The sequence below is a fragment of the Cebus imitator genome, unplaced genomic scaffold, assembly GCF_001604975.1.
Source record: "Cebus imitator isolate Cc_AM_T3 unplaced genomic scaffold, Cebus_imitator-1.0 Scaffold3, whole genome shotgun sequence".
Classification (NCBI taxonomy): domain Eukaryota; kingdom Metazoa; phylum Chordata; class Mammalia; order Primates; family Cebidae; genus Cebus; species Cebus imitator.
The window spans coordinates 7,790,200-7,810,265 of record NW_016107318.1 but is presented as its reverse complement, the minus strand read 5'-3'; the positions used below and the strand labels follow the sequence as shown (position 1 = coordinate 7,810,265).

General features: G+C 34.3%; 1 protein-coding gene across 4 annotated transcripts in view; it reads left to right on the top strand.

The window, feature by feature from the left end:
- Positions 1 to 20,066, top strand: part of LOC108306626 (serine/threonine-protein kinase TNNI3K) — a 326,709-nt gene that overhangs the window by 116,463 nt on the left and 190,180 nt on the right. For all 4 annotated transcript variants that reach the window (XM_017531750.2, XM_037739690.1, XM_037739692.1 and 1 more), the window contains 2 exons: positions 10,523 to 10,621; positions 14,744 to 14,882. In XM_017531750.2, the coding sequence (XP_017387239.1) occupies positions 10,523 to 10,621; positions 14,744 to 14,882 (238 nt within the window). The remainder of the gene's footprint in view (positions 1 to 10,522; positions 10,622 to 14,743; positions 14,883 to 20,066) is intronic.

The window sequence follows — 20,066 nt, the reverse complement described above, 5'->3', positions numbered from 1 at the left end:
CTCTATTGCCCAGGCTGGCATGATCTCAGCTCACCATAACCTCTGCTTCCTGGGTTCAAGTGATTCTCCTGCCTCAGCCTCCCGAGTAGCTGGGATTACAGGCACATACCACCACGCCTGGCTAATTTTGTATTTTTAGTAGAGACAGGATTTTTCCATGTTGGTTAGGCTGTTCTCAAACTCCCGACCTCAAGTGATCTGCTCGCCGTGGCCTCCCAAAGGGCTGGGATTACAGGTGTGAGCCACTGCACCTGGCTGTGACTTAATTGTTAATGTTGTCTTTTTCATTTTTATATTCCAGCTGCTTGATATTCATTAACCATTGATATAACTTTTAGAATTCTTATTACTTAGTCTTGTGTAAGATGCAAAATCTTTATGTGACCCTTCTTATGTTCTATTAGATGATTCCAACACACCTTCTAAGTGTAATTTAAAAGTTGACTTTTCAAGTATAGGCAAATTACTTTGGTTTTCAAGATACTTTGGCAGAAGATTTTTTTTTTTTTTGAGAAGAGAGGAACAGGTGACTTGAGTAAAGGAAGGAAAGTCATTAAAAAACCGGTTGTCAGGCGCTGCTTTCATTTCTCTGTGAATGTGAGGTTGAGGATAGGTGCAAAGTGCAGAGGAATGCCAGAAGGAGGGAGTTTAACTTGTACCTCAGTTTCCAAGTCTGAACAATTACAATGTAGCGAAAACTGTGGGGCCTATGACAATCTATATAAATAAATCCCTAACACAAAACTGTGGCTTTTCAAGTGCATAGAACATAATGCACTCATAGCATTGTGAATTTTGAAAGCCTTTTTTCTCAGCCAGGGATATTAAAATAAGACCTCCATATAAGAGAATGATGGTGGGGAGGGGGCAAGTATACATTTAATGAAGCAAAGATGATGATTGACTGAACAACACAGAAAATCTGCCTTCCTTTTCTTACAAATATCTCTTTTGTGAGCTACCTTGACAGGCATTCTTTTGTTCTCTTCTTAGATAAGTCTTTTCTTTCTTTTTCTGGCTCCCTGCCTTCCCAGTTTTAAACCATAAATATCCTATAAATATCTCCTCTTATTTTAGCAAAAGGATATTACTTGCTAGTATCAATTATTACCTCTATAAAATGGTAATCACTGTGTCTTCAGCCTTGCCCTCATCCTGCTTCTCCTCCCTCTCTTTCTCCATCAGCTTTTCTGCTTGTATTCTCATCACTTCCTGAGAAGTGATGCTAAATTTATGTAACTGATGAAATTACTTTATATATATAAGTTAGTATGTAAGTTTTATTTCCATGGCTTTATAGAGCTTTTTAATTTCTTTTATGATATTATCTTGTGGAATCATCTTCTGTGTAATTTTAAGATCCAATTTAATTTTAACCTGTGATAATAAGAGAAAGATCATATAAAAAGACCTCATTTCTGTGACAGCCTGAAGAAATTATTTTCCAATAGATTTTTGTACTCAAATACTTAATTAGAACTATGTCAAGAAAATAATAGTCACATTACAAAAATATTCAACCAATGTTATAAGTGAAAAACTCTGCAATAACCTGACATAGAGTAATCTCAGCTAACATTTACGATGGTTGTCAAGGAGTGTGTGTGTGTGTGTGTGTGTGTGTAATTATATATAATATATATTTAATTTATAATATCTATAATTAACATATTTAATATATATTTAATTAAAAATAAAAAAGCCTATGGAAATTAAAGCATAGAGTCAAAAAAAAGGGCTTGGTAACTCTAAAGCAAATGTTACCATCTACAATGCTTTCTAGGCAATATAAACCCTCAATACAAATGGATAAACAATTCCTGGTAATTTTAATTGACATAGCTTTCAGTTCATTTGTTTGAAAACTTGAGAATTATGTTCAAATTTTGATTGAGAGATTGACCCCAATGGAAACAGTTTGTGGTGTGGAATAAGAGCATAGTTCTGCCAAAGGTAACCAAAATAAACTAACTATTACAAGTAATTAATCAAAGAGACAGAAACTCAAGGTGATTTTCCTGCTTTATACGTTCATGAAGTAAACAAAGTTTTATCTTCATGTTAATCTCCCCTTGTAGGCATCCTCTTTTATAGTCATTTGTTGACCTTTTCTTCTCATCTTTACTTATCATCAGCTTCTGCCTCCTGGGTTCAGACTGGGGCTACAGGCACATGCTGCCATGCCTGGCTAATTTTTTGTATTTTAGTAGAGACAGGGTTTCACCTTGTTGCCCAGGCTGGACTCGAACTCCTGAGCTCAGGCAATCCACCCACCTCAACCTCCCAAAGTGCTGGGGTGACAGGCATGAGCCACTGTTCCCAGAGATTCTACCATCGGAATATCTCTGAAATCTATTCTCCATCTCCAGGCCACCACTACTATCTCAACTCGTTTTATTCTTGTCTCTTAAAAACAAAGCAAAACAAAACTTACTGCAGGATGTTACTAACTGATTACCTGTTTCCAGTCTTGCTCTTTCTTCAATCCATTGAAGCCATACACTTTTCCTAGAAAGATCCTTCTAAGATGCAAACGTGTTTTACTCTTTTTAAAGTCTCTTGGTGCATCTCTGTAAGAAAAAAATCCTAAACTCCTCATTTGAGTATATGAGACTCTGAAAGACCCTTAACATATTACTTAGAATAAGTTTAACTTTTTTTTCAGTCAAGTGCCAACAATTATATAGTCATAGTTCTTTTTACAAATATGTTATTAATATGACTATTGCTGAAAAACCTTTAAAAAGCTGTCTCCTCAATAGAACTTTCTGCAGTGGGAAGGAATTGCTAGCTAGCCCTGAATAATGCCACATAAAACAAAAAGCAACATGGGTGCCTTTTGGTGCCTCAGGCGCTCATAAACTTGAGTATAAACTTAAGTGTTTTTCCTTACGAGCTTTGTAACCCTGAGCTTCACTGTCCTTGTTTTTAAAATGGGGCTATTAATAACAATTCCATCAGACTATTGTGAACATTAAATGAGGTAGATATTCTTGGTCCATTAGCACACGTTTTTTTTTGTTTTTGTTTTTGTTTTTGTTTTTGTTTTTTTTTGCCTTCTAGTGCTTCATTCAAAATAACAAGAATCAAAGGGCGCTTGATAAAGATTTGATCTTTGTAGAGACAATATCAGCCCAGGGTAAAGGTGACTGAGAAATAGAGAAAAGATACAAAGCAGGACTGTCAGTTGCCAAAACAGGTAGACTGAATGTTGGAGGAAGTCTGAGAAAAACACATGTGCATGTGTGTGTGTGTGTGTGTATGTGTGTGTGTGTTTCTAGTAGTAGAAATAGAAGCCATAGATGAAATCAATCAAGGCACATATAGAGCAAAGTATTGTGCTAAATGCTTTACATGTATTAATGCCAAAGAATTACAGGAAAAAAGGAGATCACAAGAAAACACAAATGTCAGTGAGAAAAAACAACAGTTAAGAGATGAACGGAGAAAAAGCCATTTCTGTGGAGGAATAATAATAAGTAAGCAGAGAGGAGGAAAGAAAACTTGAAAATTGTGGTGTCAAGCAATCTAAGGTAGAATAAGATGTTGAAGAAGATGCAGACAATAGTAGCAAAGGCTGAATAAACAGTAAGATAAGGAAAAGGACATGTTATACAATTTCTAATTAGTCTTGAGGTCTCCTCACAAGAGGACTGTAAATGTTAGTCTCACCCTGACAGGGCTTCATGGATTTTCACAAGCTACCTCTTTATCTTGGCAGGTAGCCAAATACCTATCTGTGACCAGGTGCTCCTCTCACAGGAAACTTGTTGATATTTACAGACCTCCTTGTGGCTCTTAGCTGACCTGTGTCAAGTATTTTCCTACAAAGACAGCCACTCTTTAGGAGAGCCCTAACTTAGAAAACAGATCAGCTCAATGTGTCAGTCAGGTAAGACACAGAGGAGGCAACTCAACAAAGCACATGAAATAGCAGAAGCTGAAGACTGCAAACAATTTTATAGTCATGGTCTTTTTTGCAAGTATGCTGCCAATATGATGATCACTGAAAAATCTTCAAAAAGCTGTCTCCTCACTGGTACCTTCTGCAGTGGGAAGGAATCACTAGCTGGTCCCAAATAATCCCACATAAGACAAAAAGAAGCATGGATGCTTTTTGGTGCCTTTGGGCTCTCATAAACCTGAGTTTATAAGATAAACTTACAAATCTCAGAGAGAAGAGGACAGCACACCTTACAGGGCCAATGGGAAGTGGGGCCTGGGGCAGTTCAGGACACATACACCAACCACCAAGTGGGAATCAAGAGAGAGAGAGATCATGATGCCAAAGCCTTTATTGGAATCCAGTAGAGATCCAACAGTTACACAGGTAGGTTTCCTGAGGGAAGTTCTAATTGATGGGTTTAGAGTAAGCAGACACTAGCTCCGTGGGGCCTTGCTGTGATTGAGAAAAGTCACCGCTGCATATCTACTGCTCAGTTCAAGCTAAATGTGGGCGTTAGAGGGGCAAGCCAAGTAGATTATGTCTAGCCATCCCCTAAGGAGAGGGTCACTAGGAGATTGTCATGCATGGCAGGTATCTGGATGAACCACATTGAGGAACTGGGAAGAGGTAGAGAATTAGAAGCTGTCCCTGGTGACAAAGTACTGCCTGTGGTATAAGAAATCTTGTATTCAAAATATATCCTGAAACAATATAAATCTATAAGAATCCACTACAGGCTAAAAAGCATCTAAGAGGATGGACAATTAGGGGGCCTTTGATGTCATTTTACAGACAAATATCCCTGCAGTGGTAAGGTCTAAAGGTAGATTGTAGTGGGCTGAGGAGTGACACATAGGAGGTGAGGAAAGGTGGAGAAAAGTTGTACATGACCCTTAAAAAATACTGTCTACGAAGTTTAGGATGAAGGACGATAGTTGGAGGGGACAATAATTGAGAACTGGTTATTGAATGTCAGACCTGAAAATAACTGGAAAAATATCAATCCTAAATCAACTTTCATGCTAATGTCTTTAGGATCATTTTGAATTGATAAGTCATAGACTTTGGAAAAACAATTTTTTCATCTAAAGCTTTGCTAATACAGATTTTCCCCTAAATGGAAATGGGTGTCATCCCAATACAGCTTCATTTTTCTTCTGTCTATAAATCTCAATAATAAAGGTTAGACACAGGCATAGAGAAGTGAACATTGTAGCCTTGAGCCAACTATAAATCTTAAGGAAAACATTGGTATAAGCATGAATTTGAAGAAGATCCAAACAAATAATAGAAAATAAAATACCACTTATAGCAAAGAAAAATTTAATTTTCAAGTGTAGATATTTATTGAAAGTCTGCTAAGTATGAGGCACTATGTTTGGTTTGGTAATTTCAACTGAGATTGATTGCCATTTTATTTCATCTAGAATTTACCCTATTCTATTTTCTTTTCCATGGGACATTTAGTTCCTCTTCATATGGTCATTCTTTTTTCTCTTTTATCCCTGCCCAGTGACTTCCTTAAAATAAAAGATAGAGAGGGAACTAAATGGATCCAAGTCAAATAAAGTCAAACTGTAGCAAAAACCTTTAACAAGAAAGAACAATGAGGGCTTTTGCTATTGTAGACATTATTTTTGGAATTTTTGAGATTTTGAATAAGGTCTGGCTATTTTAGTTATAAGGATTAAATTTCAGGATCTCAGGTGAAAAGTCCTTTTACCTGGAGTCAAAACTTCTTATGCTTTATAGAGACAATTTTGAAACACAAGTTTTACAATTTTATGTAAGAGTGTTAATTTCCAGAAAGATTGCACTGTGTCCCTAAGTTTTACAGGCATTCAGAAAGTAAGTGATTAATAAAATGACCTATTTGCAAAAGCTTTTCATGGAGAATATGGGAACTGAGCTTGGTCATGAGACCAGGTGTGTGGCAAGCAAAGAAAAAGGAAGACATTCTAAGAAAAAAAAGCAGAATGCACAAATCAGTGTTTAAATTACAAGCTAGAAAAACTGGAGGTGAAACACTTGGAAATTTTTTGAGAGTCAACTGGTAGATAAAAATATCTGTAAAGGGTAATTCACATGGTAATTGTCCTACTATCAAAGTAAAGAGCTCTAACTCCTTTTCTGTGCTCATAAAACAACCACTTAATATGAGGCACTTTATGGTCCTTATCCTTCCATAAGTAAAAAGTACCAAGTTACCAGCCCATAATTGAATCTTATTTCTTTAATAATAATACTACTGATATATATTTAATAATATTTATATAGATTTTTTATAACAATACTGAGTATATATTAAATACTGCTACTGAGATGTATATATCTCAGAATTATTCTTATATATGTATTCAGTAGAATTTAATATATATCTCAGTATTACATATATTGAGTATATATGTCTCAGTAGTATTATTATATACTATTATATTAATAGTATTATATATCAACTAAATATTTATATGTCAGTACTATTATTATTAAATATAATCATACATTTATTTAAATATAATATATTCTATATATTTCATAGCATTAAATGTATATTTAATAATACATATATATTTAATATTAAGATAAATATATATTTATATTAGTTACATAAATCTAAGTATGATACAGTGTATATCCTCAAAGTGTTTAAAGATTTATATCCTTAAAGTATATTAAAATAGCTGTCATAAAATATGCTTCTAGTTTACAATTTTACTATTTTTTTCTGAGAAAAAATCATGACCATATATTCTCACGAAAAAAATCAAAACAACAGAATATATGCCTTGCAAAATGTTAATGTTATAATATATTTAAAACTCAAATCACAGGTCTTGAAATATAGCAAACATTTGGGATTTGCTGAAGGTTAATTTAAAATCAATTATCAATAAATATTTGTTGAATTGAATTATTTAAAATTCTATCATATAATTTAGTCCTAATTATTAATGTTTAAATTCTTTTATGCCTGGTGGTTTATATACCTTCCAAATTTTCACTTTAACTGTACTGAATATACATCTAATTTAACAATTATTAGATGCCTACTGCCTACCTACCATAGTAGGGAACAAAGTAGTTTCAGTCCATGACTTCACAGAGTTTCATGTAGTGGAAAGAGGTTGAAGTTGCTTTACCAACCTTTCAGGTTCTGAAGCAGATGAATTATGAGAAAAATAACTTGATATATATATTAAACCCTAATTGTTTATGTGAGTGTACTTGTCTTAGTCCACATGACAGACAATATACCATATTCCCAATAGAGTGCTGGGAGAACTTTTTCCATCATTACTCCAAAGGTCATACAAATTAATACATGTATTCTACTCATTAGCTAAAATTAGATAATTCTAACATGCATTGCTCTCAATGGTTAAATATTTTCTTGAATTTTAAAACAAACTAAGTAAAGCCCACAATTCAATAATGATTCTGTATGGTTTCATTAAAACTTACATTTTGACAGTTTCTCAGAAAACCAACAGTTTATAATTAATGAATGTTCAGCCAAAGGTTGACCTTCTGAGTAACTGGATAAGTGCAAACTTAGGAGGAAAAAAAATGGCTTTTGACTATTTATTAAAGCCTAAGAGCTCTTATCTTTTAGAATGAAAGTTCTGGAAGCATGCCTAAGAAATTGGCTCTATAGGTTAACATTTGAAAATCCATTTTACATAAAAATTCATGCTGTCTACTTTATGCTATGTTTAAAATAAGAGAAATTGTAAAAAGCTTAATCTACCTTGATTTCTAGGTGCCTCCTTTAAAGTTTCCTGAGATTAAACTCCCAGGCATGTGAAGCCTAAAGACACCAAGCACTTGTTATAAATGGCCCCAGCATTCATTTTCAGCCTAAATCTATGGAGCCTCTACTGACAGATGGCTTCTTCCTATCTGGGATTAAATGAGTTACTTTATTTACTTAAAGGTTAGTGTTAATGAGATCAAGGTCACAGGAGTGGACTGGTAAAAACAAGATTTGATGTCAAACAGACCTGGATTTGAATTTCACTTCTACTCCCCAGAGGCTCAGTTTCTTCATCTTTAAAATGGAGAGTAGCACCTCTTTCTGTGTATTGGTATGAAGTAAAGTAAACTTCAATTACCACTGATACACTTGGTTCCGGGCCTGATCCATAATATTCCCTCAAAAAAAGTTCATTGCAGTTTTAATTTTTGTATTAGAAAAACAACTCACTGTACACAGTGTGTATGCTCCTGATCATTAATCAGCAACATTCAGTTATTAGAAAAAAAAAACATTATGTGAGAAAGAAGCCTATGCACCTGCTTATATTTGAACCCATCAGAAATTTTAGATTTTCCAACAAAAATTCCTTTTTTTATATGACAACTATTAGCAACTCTAATGCTATCCCCCAATTGAATAAATTATGAGATAAGCATGTAAAATACCGGTTTGGGCTCATATTTGCTCAATAAACTGTGTTTAATGGATGAATAAATGGATGATTAAAAAATTAACTTTTTAAAACTGTGGAGCACTCAGAAATAAATCTTGAGGCAAGAGACTCAAATTTGGTTTCCTGTTGACACTGACTTACTCCACCTCCTTGAATATTTCCTAATTCCTCGTTCTCAATTTTTTCTCTTTAAAATGTAAGGGTTTGATATGTAATGCCTATAGTCCCTCCCTAGTTCTGTAGGTCCATGATTCACACAGTTGGGGTAACATGATTTAGGAGGCAGTTTGTTCATAGAAACAAAAGAGGTGATAGGACATAAGTCCCTTGAGCTCTTAAATTCCATCTTTCTGTTTTCTCTTCTAATAGGCTTTGAAAATTTTTCTAAATGTGTATTATTTTGCCAACTGAAGAATAAACAGTACATTAGCAAAGTCTACAATGAAAATGAAGAAAATTTGAAGGAATGATGTCAATCTGTTTTACAGAAAAGAGAGACTTGGAGATAGGTATTTAGAAGAAGAAATTTGAAGTATCAACAAGTTTGTTGTGAAGGGTAGCAAAATATGCTTCCCCAAAATATGCTACTTTGGCTTATTGATTATTTTGGACTAGAGAAAATGGAAAAGAAACAGATATAGGAAATTTTTGCTCTCCTTCTAGTTGCCTAAAAGTGGGACATAAATTTGTAAAAGAGTCCTTCCTCTCTTCTCTACCAGAAAGGACACAAGTTAAGAGACATAACTCTAGACACTTACCAGCCCAAAGAAGTCACCGGAGGAATCTATATAACAAACTTTGCTAAAACTAACTTTTATTTTCCATTAGTTTCCTTCCCCAATTTCTTGCCAGTAGAAAGTTTAAGTTATTTTTCTTTGTCTTGTTACTACTCTACAAAGTCATTGTAAATTTTTGTTAAGATTATAGGTGAGCCCAAGTTCTAAGTTGTGGTAAGAGACTAAAGATTTAATTTCTAATTGACAATGACTTGTTCTATGACCTTGAAAATTGCCTAATTACTGGCTCTCAATTTTTTTCTCTTTAAAATGTAAGGATTTGATAAGTAATGCCCATAGTTCCTCCCTAGTTCCATATGGCTATGATTCACACAGCTGAGGAAACATGACTTAGGAAAGTCATGCTTATCTCATAATTTATTCAATTGGTGGATAGCATTAGAGTTGCTAATAGTTGTCATATAAAATAAGAAATGTTTGTTGGAAAATCTAAAATTTCTGATGGGTCCAAATATAAACAGGTTAACTACTTTGAGTTACTCACCACTGAGTATTCCCACTTATGTGCAATGCACAGGTTAATAAACCCCTGTTTGTTTTTCTCTTACTTATCTGCCTTTTTCTCAGTCAAGTTCATAGGGTCTCAGCCAATAAACCTAAAATGGATAGAAAAGATGTATATATTTTTCCCCTACAAATACCAATATATGGCTTTCCATAATGACAATTGGTCAACAGATACTGGTAGGATTTTTCATTTGTTCATTCATTCATTCAATAAATATTTATTGAGTGATTACTATTTGCATGGCCACCTGCTATAATAAGATTATAAAGATGAATATGACATACACTTTGACCTTAAATAAATTTTTCTTTAGTAAGGATTATAAGGCATGTATATAAATAGAAAAATGTTCTACATTATGTAGTGAAACTTACATGAGATTTATGAGGAGATAATGTTTAATTTCAGCCAGGCAGATGGCAATGAAGGGAGGGAAATTGAGGAAATCTGGGAGAAGATGGCATTTTAGCTAGAGATTAAGCATCCATATATTAGGCAGAAGGACATTTCTGGCTGAAGAAATAATGTGAACAAAGCCTCAAAGGAGCATGAAGCTGGATGCAGTTTGACTCTACAATTGGGTTTGTGAAAGAGAGTAATGAGAAATACATTTAAAAAGAACACTCTTAGATTGAAGAGACCTTGAATGTCATACTAAGGACATTTAGTCTTTATCTTTCAGAAAAAAGCAAGACACTGGAAGTTTTGGATAAGGTAAATGGAAGAAAGCTGTGTTTTAGGGTGGCAAATCCTGAAGATTTGTGCATGGTGGTTGTAAACTGAATCTTAATAGGCAGATAACTCAATTGAAGTTCTTAACCATAATCGTTTTCTTGTCCAGGCTGCTGATGTGCTGTTGCAACATGGAGCTAATGTCAATATTCAAGATGCAGTTTTTTTCACTCCATTGCACATTGCAGCATACTATGGGCATGAACAGGTAAGTCTGACAGTAGGATTTCCAAAGGTTAGGTGTTGCTTAAGTATAAGCTTTGGTTGAATTGTCCTATCTTCAAAGAGTTTATATTTAAAATCTCTGAATTATTTTTGCCTTAGTCTCATCAACTCATCCTTGAGAAGCTTGTAGATCCATATAAGTATTACAGTTGTTATGTTATTAATTTTTACTGACAATCTTAGTACACAAAGAAGCAGTGGAGCACATTGGTAAGTGTGTGGCCACAGGAATCGGTCACCTAAATTTGAAAAATTCCTAGTGTTTTGACCATGTATAGGTTATGTAAGATCTTCATTTCTTCACCCAGAAAATGCAGAAAGATATTAATAGTAACCTCATAGGGTTGCTGTTAGTGTGGGATATAAATTGGCAAATGCTCAGTAAATGTGGCTGTGATGATGCTAATAGAAATAACAATAAAACAACTCATAGATGCTGTATAAAAACAATTATAAATGTCCTTTAATTATACAATTTGTTTTAAATATGTGATTATATAACAGGTCTATATTTATAAAGTTTTATATTCTGTAATAAAAAGTAATATATATATAAATCTTTAAAGTTTTTAATATACTTTTGTTCCATACGTGATTTTATTTAACCTTCACAACTTTATGAAATTAATGAGTTACCACATGAGTGAGCTTTTACTGTGGAGTAGGCGCTATGATAGAACCTTTGTCTTTTTTTCTAATTTTTCCACAACCCTGAAATTGACTGTTATTTGCTCATTCTTATCAATGGTATGCATGAAGCTCAATCAGGTGAGGTAGTATGCCAGAATTTTGCAGCTATTAATAATAAATGGAAGAGCTAGAATATTTACTCAGTTCTGTCTGATCCCAAAGCCTATATTCGTTCTGTTGTACCAAAGTACCTCCTCCTATTCTTCAACCAGTGCGACAGATTATCAAGTCCAAACAATTTTCCTAAATGGAAAAGCCAGAATTCAAGAAGACATTTTCTAACTCCAAAGTCTGCTGATTTTCAACCTTAACATATCAAAAGACAAAATTTTTATGTTACTTTTAAACACCTTCCTTTAGCAGTGAGAATACTCAACCCCTCCCCACAAAAAAAGAGAGGGAGAGAAATACAAATGTAACTGGATAACTAAATATAACTGTTCATTGAATACTCCATTTTCACTTTTCCTCACTTTGTCTTTCTAGACTCATTCAATTGTATGATAGAATTATTCCTTTTTACCTTCCTGGAGGTCATGCCACAGCACCACCTGAGGGTTCCAAGTTGAAGATCAAACTTACTTGTGTCCCTGCACTATTACAGTCACTATGCCTTTATTCCTCTGCTAGCTGGCATATGCCTGGACACTCTAAGACCTGTGAAGTGTGACCTATAGGTAGGAAAGATTGCTTATTTCACTGATGTGCTGCTCAGAGTGCACCGGAGTGCACTGAAGAGCTGGGCACTGAAAATGCTTTTGGAAGTACAGGCCTAAAAGCACAAGTAATGGAAAAATCCCATCCTTTTCTGACCTCAGGCACAGACAGGATATATACAATGCATATTATTTGTAGAGTCATCCTTTTCGGCGATTAACCTCATCACCCAGCAGAAACATAAAGAGCCTGTGTGCATGTTGGGTAGAGAATTAAATTTGTTTACTTTCCCTGAAAATATAGTCACAGTCTTATAAAATTATGCGAAAATGTGGATGGCCCTTTTATGATAAGGGACTCACTTTCTGTGTGTGAAGGCAGCACAAAAGTAATTTATAGATGCCATTGTCATTTGCTAAAATATGCTGACAAGGAGAATGGTACATTCAATACATAAATGTACCTAATGTGCCATGTTCTTTGCCATTTTTTTATTTACTTACTTTTAAGTGGAAGAGTAGATGTTTTATACCAAGAGCAATATTTCCTAGGTATGTAATAATAGTGCTTAATAGACAATCGATTTCAGAGATAGTTTAAATCTGTCTATTATAAAGTCCCATAATCAGAATATATGGAGTCTGTGTAAATGGAAATATCTGCTTAGGCGTGCAAGGTTCTTGAAACTAAATTTCTGCTGTTCTCATTTCTCCTGAATTAAGTCTTGATCAGCCCATTAGCCTACAAAGAGATAAAAGGCACATGCTCCAAGTTGGGGTTACCACATTTACTAACAGTTATTGAATGCCAGGCACTTTTCCAAGTGCTTTTCATGAGATGATTCATTTAATCCTTATAACAACTTCAAGAGGTAGAAGTATTATTATTCCCACTTTAGCAATGAAGAAACTAAAGTATTAAAAGGATAAATGATTTCTTCAAGGCAACATAGCTGTTAAGTAGAAGCCTGATTTCCAAACCCTGGCTCTTGTCCATCACACTCAGTAGGAATTCAGTTCCCCACGTCACACCTAGCTAATATTTTGCCTAGAATTCCTCTTAAATGTCTACCATGTTCTTGAGAGATTAATACTCAAGACATGTTTATTTGCTGACTCATGGGAAGGAAAAATAGTTTTAGAACTTGAATTCACTTTTGTGCTGACACTTCAGTGGTGAAGACAATTGAGAGGGGGCAATTGCTACTTGAAGCCTAACTGCTATTTTAATGACTCAGACACATCCTAACTTACCTTTTAGTATCACTGAGGTGACTTTTGAAAGTCTTAGGAGAGGCAATGTCAAGGTTACACAAATTATTTGGAAAGTTCTTAAGTGTATACTCAAAGGAATTCCTAAATTACCTAAAGCAATCCCAGGAAGACTCCTACATGCTTCATCACTTTGTCCCTCTCTAACCATATGGATGTAGAGTCTCAGTTAATTGGAGAAGATGCCAGGGCTACTGTACCTATCTCTAGTTCACTCATATATCGAGAAAAAGAGCTAGAACTCCAGTAGCAAGATGATCAGTAGTGATATGTGACTGAAACTCCATAAAAATCAAGAATCAAGTCAACTACCACTGGCTCTGGCCAGGAGACTTTGGAAGAGATCCTTCGGAGAAGATTCTGCATGATTCTAGAGAGGACTTTTTATGTACCATAAACCTACATTATGAAATTGACAAGAGAGTTGATACTAAAGAGAACAAATGGAAAAAGTAGGTTTTCAAGGTCAAAAAATATGGAGAGGATTTTTTCAAAGCTCCCTAGCAACTCATTTAGCCCACATTAACTCTGAAACAGAAATTGTAAATAACACTGTTTCAGTTCACCATCAATAATAAAAAATAGCATTTATAAAACAAATACTGTATGTCAGTCATGGCACTATGCACTTTAAACAAATTCCTAATCTAATCCTCATGACAACCCATAAGTTAAGTGTTGTTATTATTCCCATTGCACATATGAAGAAACTTGAGTATAGATAAGTTAACTAATTTTTCTCAAGAACACGCAGCTAACATAAATCAGATTCTAGATTTGACTCTAGGCCTATCTTACGCTACACCTTAGCTCTTAATCGGTATATTATATTACCCCTCAAGTTAACAACTTCATTACGTATTATACAGTAGCAGGCACCACTAGTTGCTTAAGCAAAAGTATCACTTCAACTATTACCACTTTGGGCCATATATTTTTTTCTTTCTTGCAGACTCATGATTTTATTTCACTGTTCAACCTATCTTCTAGAGGTTGTGCTTAGAGATGCCCTGATCTCTAGCCACTGTGAAGTCACTCACAGTAAACCTTTCCATTGTCCAGGGATTGGTTTAGAAAGTTGCAGATGACCTAGTCCAGACTGAAGAGATATGGAAAGGTGGTTTCTGGGGAGTTTTTAAGAAGGAATTTCTAGATTAAAAAAAAATGCTCCTTGTTCCAAAGGGTAGAGATCATCTTCTCCTCTACACTGTGGACTTCAGTTTGTAATGCCTGGAGATGCTGCAGCTCTCTGCTACCATAAGGTGATCCATCCTGCTTGCTGAGCATGGCAGAACAGAATGACAGAACTTGAGTTATTAAGCTGTTGTAGTAATCAACCCTAGAATTGTTCCAGTTTTGGACTTCTTGCTAGGTGATATAACAATCAATTTTTTATGGTTTAAACTGGTTGTTTTCTTGTATACTGCCAAAAGTTTTGCATTATTGTTTGAGTTTTGATACTAATTTCAAATAAATGAATCCTTTAGGTAACCCACCTTCTTTTGAAATTTGGTGCTGATGTAAATGTAAGTGGTGAAGTTGGAGATAGACCCCTCCACCTAGCATCTGCAAAAGGATTCTTTAATATTGCAAAACTCTTGATGGAAGAAGGCAGCAAAGCAGATGGTAGGATTATATGTTTAAAAGACCTTTTCTATCATTTGCTTTATGTATATATTTTACCTGTGCTTCTCTTACTTACCAGGGAATAATCTTGAAGTTGATTAAGCCTGTAGTCATCTATTTATTTGCTCTATGAGTTATAATTATCCTTAATATATTTATTAAACCTACATGTGAATACCTCTTTACATGTTTTAGCTAAATTCTTAATATATTAGGTGCTCCAGTGAAAGTAAAGAGTTTTTGTAGATAAATTAATTATATTTGCTGTTGTTCACTAATCTTTTATAAATTGAGACATTATTTACATCTAGCAAATTCTCAAATGTTAAGTGTATAACTTGATGAATATATATGTACATATACATCCATTGTAAACACCCCAGATTTCATCACTCTGAAATCTTCCCTTATGCACTCATCTCAGGTAAATAGACTTTACCACCAAAGATAATTAATATTCTGGCTTTTATTGCTATATATACTTTTATCTGTTCTTGAAGTTTGTATAATTTTGTGACTGGTTTCTTTTGGTCAACAAGATGATTTGGACATTTATCTATGTTGTTGTATGGAACATAGTTTGTTCTTTTATATTGTTGATGATTGCATGATTATACCACAATTGGTATATCTATTCTTCTCCTAGTGGACATTTTAACATTTCTAGTGTTTTTCTATTATGAATACAATTGCCAGTGGCATTCTTATTCAAGTCTTTTTGTGGACATATATGTCCATATCTCTTGATTATGTTTGTGTGTGTGTGTGTGTGTGTGTGTGTGTGTGTGTGTGTGTGAATTGATAAACTGAAAGGTAATGCATATGTTTAATGTTTTAAGAAATTTCTAGACAGTTTTCCAAAATGTATGTACTATTTTAAAATTTTAAAACAATATATGAGAATTTCAGTTGCTTCCCACAGCATCCCCAATATTTGATATTATATTACTATACTTTTTAATAGAGATCGAGTTTGAGTGTGATCCATTTCGGAAAAAAGCTGTGGAATACATAGAAGGATTTTAGAATCAGCTGATAGAATAGAATTTCCTTTCATTTTTATTTTCTTAATTATAAAATAAATTTTGGAAAGTTGATTATAAGTTATTGAAAATTTCTTTTTTTCACTTTTACTCACAAACTTTATTTTTTGATAAAAATTCACTCACAGTTGCATCTTGCCATTAAATTCTCTCAGGCATATCCAGCATTCTTCCATTGACCCCCAAGAGACCTAATTAAAAGCCCAGCTGTAAGAACTGCTGGCCTTTGCAGTGGGAACAATACACATTTCCAAAAGGACATGGTTGTCAAATCTCTAGAACTGCCAGTTCCTTGGTCCAAAATTCAGATTGATATTTAGTTAATAAAGCTAATCAAGTTTTTTATCTACCCATAAGGAATACACAAAGGTTCCTAGAGACTAGAGTAATTTTCAGTTTCCAAGTTGTAAACATGGGCCACTTTATTTTGTAAAATTTAAAATCATAGCTTGTATTATTTTCTATAAGCCAGTATGCAGTAACTCAGGCATCTACTTTAGAGCATTATTATAAACAACCTATGTTGTCAGGATGTAAGGAATGCTGTTCCTTGGACCTTGTTTAAGCAGTCTCTTTCATTTTGTTAGTTTAGAATAGGCAGAGGTACACCTGTGTGAACCACTGAACGCATAATCGTGTTTTTGAAACTGCCTCACTCTTCCAAGGGGTCAGGAACCACATCACTTTTTCCTTTTATTATTGATGCCAATCTTAGCTTTTTATTCGTCTGCACAACTCCAGAGCTCAGTAGTGTCAAAATGAATGTCATTTATGATCCGCATGTCTCTAGGATCAAAAGACTCTTCTGCAAAAGGCATTGAAATGTGTAATACTACAACCATATCCCCCTTACATACCAACATCATATGATGCAATTTTTTACATTTTCTTTTTGGTGCACATAAGTATTACATGGTTCCTACTCAATCATTTTAAAAAATCAAGAGACAGCATGACTCAGATTTTTAAGTAATTTTATTTCTTTCTTGTACATGCTTGATATTTAAGTACCATTTGCACTTCAACCAATTGCAAAAAATAAACTAAAAGATCTGCTATGCCCATGGACACTGTGCAGGACTTATTATAAGTTAGTTCACTTATATTAAGACGTAGCTAAGCCTCCAAATGATTTATTTTAGATATGGGCCCTGCCTGTGGTAAATGGACATAGGAGAAAGATTAAATAAATGATCCCCAAAAGAGTACAATTTGAAATCTCATATTTACAGTATGTTTCCATGGTAACAAAATGTCACAAATGAAAATAAATTCAGATTGCAAAATAACCTAAAATGTAATTGTGAAAGCAGCCTCTTTGGTTCAGCATGTTTGGGAGGCTGATCTATTCAGTCAGGTATGTTTTAGGCCTCTGTTTTACTTCTTTGTATCTCTTAGGGCAAAGGAGAAGAAGTGTAATGCCCCCTGAAAGAGGTCAAAAAGGTTAAAATATTGCTGGACTGCATAAGAAAAAAAAATAGTAATACATTCTTCAAAATTTATCATTTTAATAATGTTAAAAATGGAAACAGTTAAATTTAGAATTAATAATTTTTGTCATCTTAATCATAAATGTGTATGTCTTTTAAATAACACAATCCTTGGAACTGGATGGAGTGGAATGTTGCAGAAAACCACAAAAAAATCCTTAAACATGCCCAACAAGAGGAAGTGTTTTATTTTTTGAAATATATCTTGTTGGATGTATTACACAGATCTGTTACCAAAAGCTTATAAAAGACAGATCTGGGAGTAATTTTAAAGATCTTGTAGGACATGCTAACATTTGCTGGGTTAATCTGAAAGCTTTATTTTAAGGTCAGTATGCAGAAATAAAGAAAAAACCGCACCCATTCACTCAATATTCAATATTTCATTCAAAAGACATCGCTATATACCTACTCTCTTTAAAACAGAGGACCAGGCACTAGATATTTTCCTAATAATGATTTACATGTATTCTTTTGTTTTAAATTCTCCTTTATACGTTTCTCAATAAGATGCTAAGTTAGAGCAAATAGAATGTTATTTATGCATTCAATTTTCCTATGACATAATAATGTATTTTCTTTTTTTCTTTGCAAATTGGCCCAAGACAAAACTAAATACATCACAATGACATTGTTCCTTCAGTTGGTATTTACATCTTTTTTGATGGAAATATGTATCAACCACAGCAGATAATTCACCAAGTAAATCACCTAATTGGAAGTTTACTGATTCAGTTGGGAGAGGAATAGTGGGTGGAGCCAAGAATGGCCAAAGGCAAATTATAAATTAATAGAAGATTGCACTGCATTCTGCTTTGCATTTTTCCTTCTGAACCTCAAGAATTCTTATGTCATGCTCCAGATGCCCTGGACTCCTGATTATTCTCAAGCATTGACTTGTGGCATTGACTTTCCCTAGCTTAGAACAGAATGCGAACAAAGAAAAAGCTTTTTAAAAAGGGAGATAATCAAAAGAACCAAGAACATTCCTCAGAAGTAAAGGTGTCTTTTTGAGCTACTCATTAACAAAAAAAGATTCAAAGGTTTCTTTTTAATAACAGCCTTGGGTGGAGAAGCTCAATGACTTTGTTAAAGATTTCCCTTTGGCTTAAAATCCTGCAGGACAATAAAACGAGAATGATTGTCTACAAATATAGCTGCTACAAGGCCTAATTAAGATCCTGTCTAGATTGACAAAGTAATCAAACAATAAAACAAATGACTTTAGAGCATTGATTTGATTATTTTAGTTTTAAAAATTATTAAAGCCAGATTAGGCATTGAGCAGTTTGATGTTCAGTTATTACTTCAGGACTGTAATTATTGACTATTTAACTAGACTGTAAGTTATTTGAGAACATAGACTCTGCATTTATCTGTTAGTAGCTTTGGACATAGCAAATTTCTAAGAGGGCTATTAGTAAAAAGGTTAAGTAACTTTTATTAAATGTCTAGTACGTGACAAGCATCATGCTAGATAGATGCTTTCCTATCATAATTCTCTTTATTCTTTTCAGCATCCCTGCAACAATCATGTTACTATATCCATTGTTACAGATAAGACATCTATACCTCCACCACTAGCTTAATGGCTAGTACATCATGATCATTTGATTCTCATTGAAGAATAAGTGTATCTGTCAAGTTTTTGTTTTGTTTTGTTTTGTTTTTTACTTTCAAGCATTAGAAACTAACTCTTGCTAATTTAGGCATAAAAGGAGTAAAGTATATCATACAGCACACAGAATCTTATTCCCCTAGAACAGTGTAGAAAGCCATGTTTGAAATTCTAACAGTGAGGATCAACATCCAAAATCATGCCCAAATGTGGTCCTGTGAAGAGGCACTGCCACCTTTGCTAGGCACACATTGACACTTGTGCTTCTGATGCCAATAATGCAGAGCATTGAATCTGTGGCTGGAATTGCTACCATGGGAAATTGGATGGAGCTACTGCCACCACTGCCACATTACCAAGAGAGATTAGACCCTGCTTTTTGTGTCATCAGCTCTGAAGTCAGAGTCTCATATGATGTGTTGATTGGAGGAGTCTACAGATAGGTATCCAGATCAGGGAACTGTTGAGAGTAAAAGCGTCATTATTAAGAATTATTCCAGGATAACAAGCCTAAACCAGGACATATGGTCACCCTCTGCTAATTCTGTTCCCTAGCTGCAAAGAGACCTTGGAAAGCACATTTTCTACTTCTATGATAAAATGTGGTCTTGGCTTCTCATTAGTGCTTGCAGTATAGGGAATTACCCAAATGTCAGAAGAGGTTATAAGGCTGAGTGTTCCAAAGAGAAGGACAAATGTCCACTACTGAATGAAGAATTGAATTTTAAATAGCCTGTCTAAAGTAAAACGATTAATGAGGTCTGCCTAAGTCTAAAGTGCTTTTCCTTTCATTATACCATGCTCTGAATACTGTAGTATGGCAATGTTTAGCTAAGGATGTACGTCAGAGCTGTTTAAAACAGTGTTGTAAACATATAACATATAGGTTGTGGAGCTCCACTCTAACCTGCTGAACCAAAATCTCTGGGAATGGTGCTCTGGCCAGGATCTGTAATTCTTAACATCCTTCAGAGAAAAAAAATAATAAATTTGAAAGGTGATACTTGTGGAAATAAGGCCACTTCTATCTTTT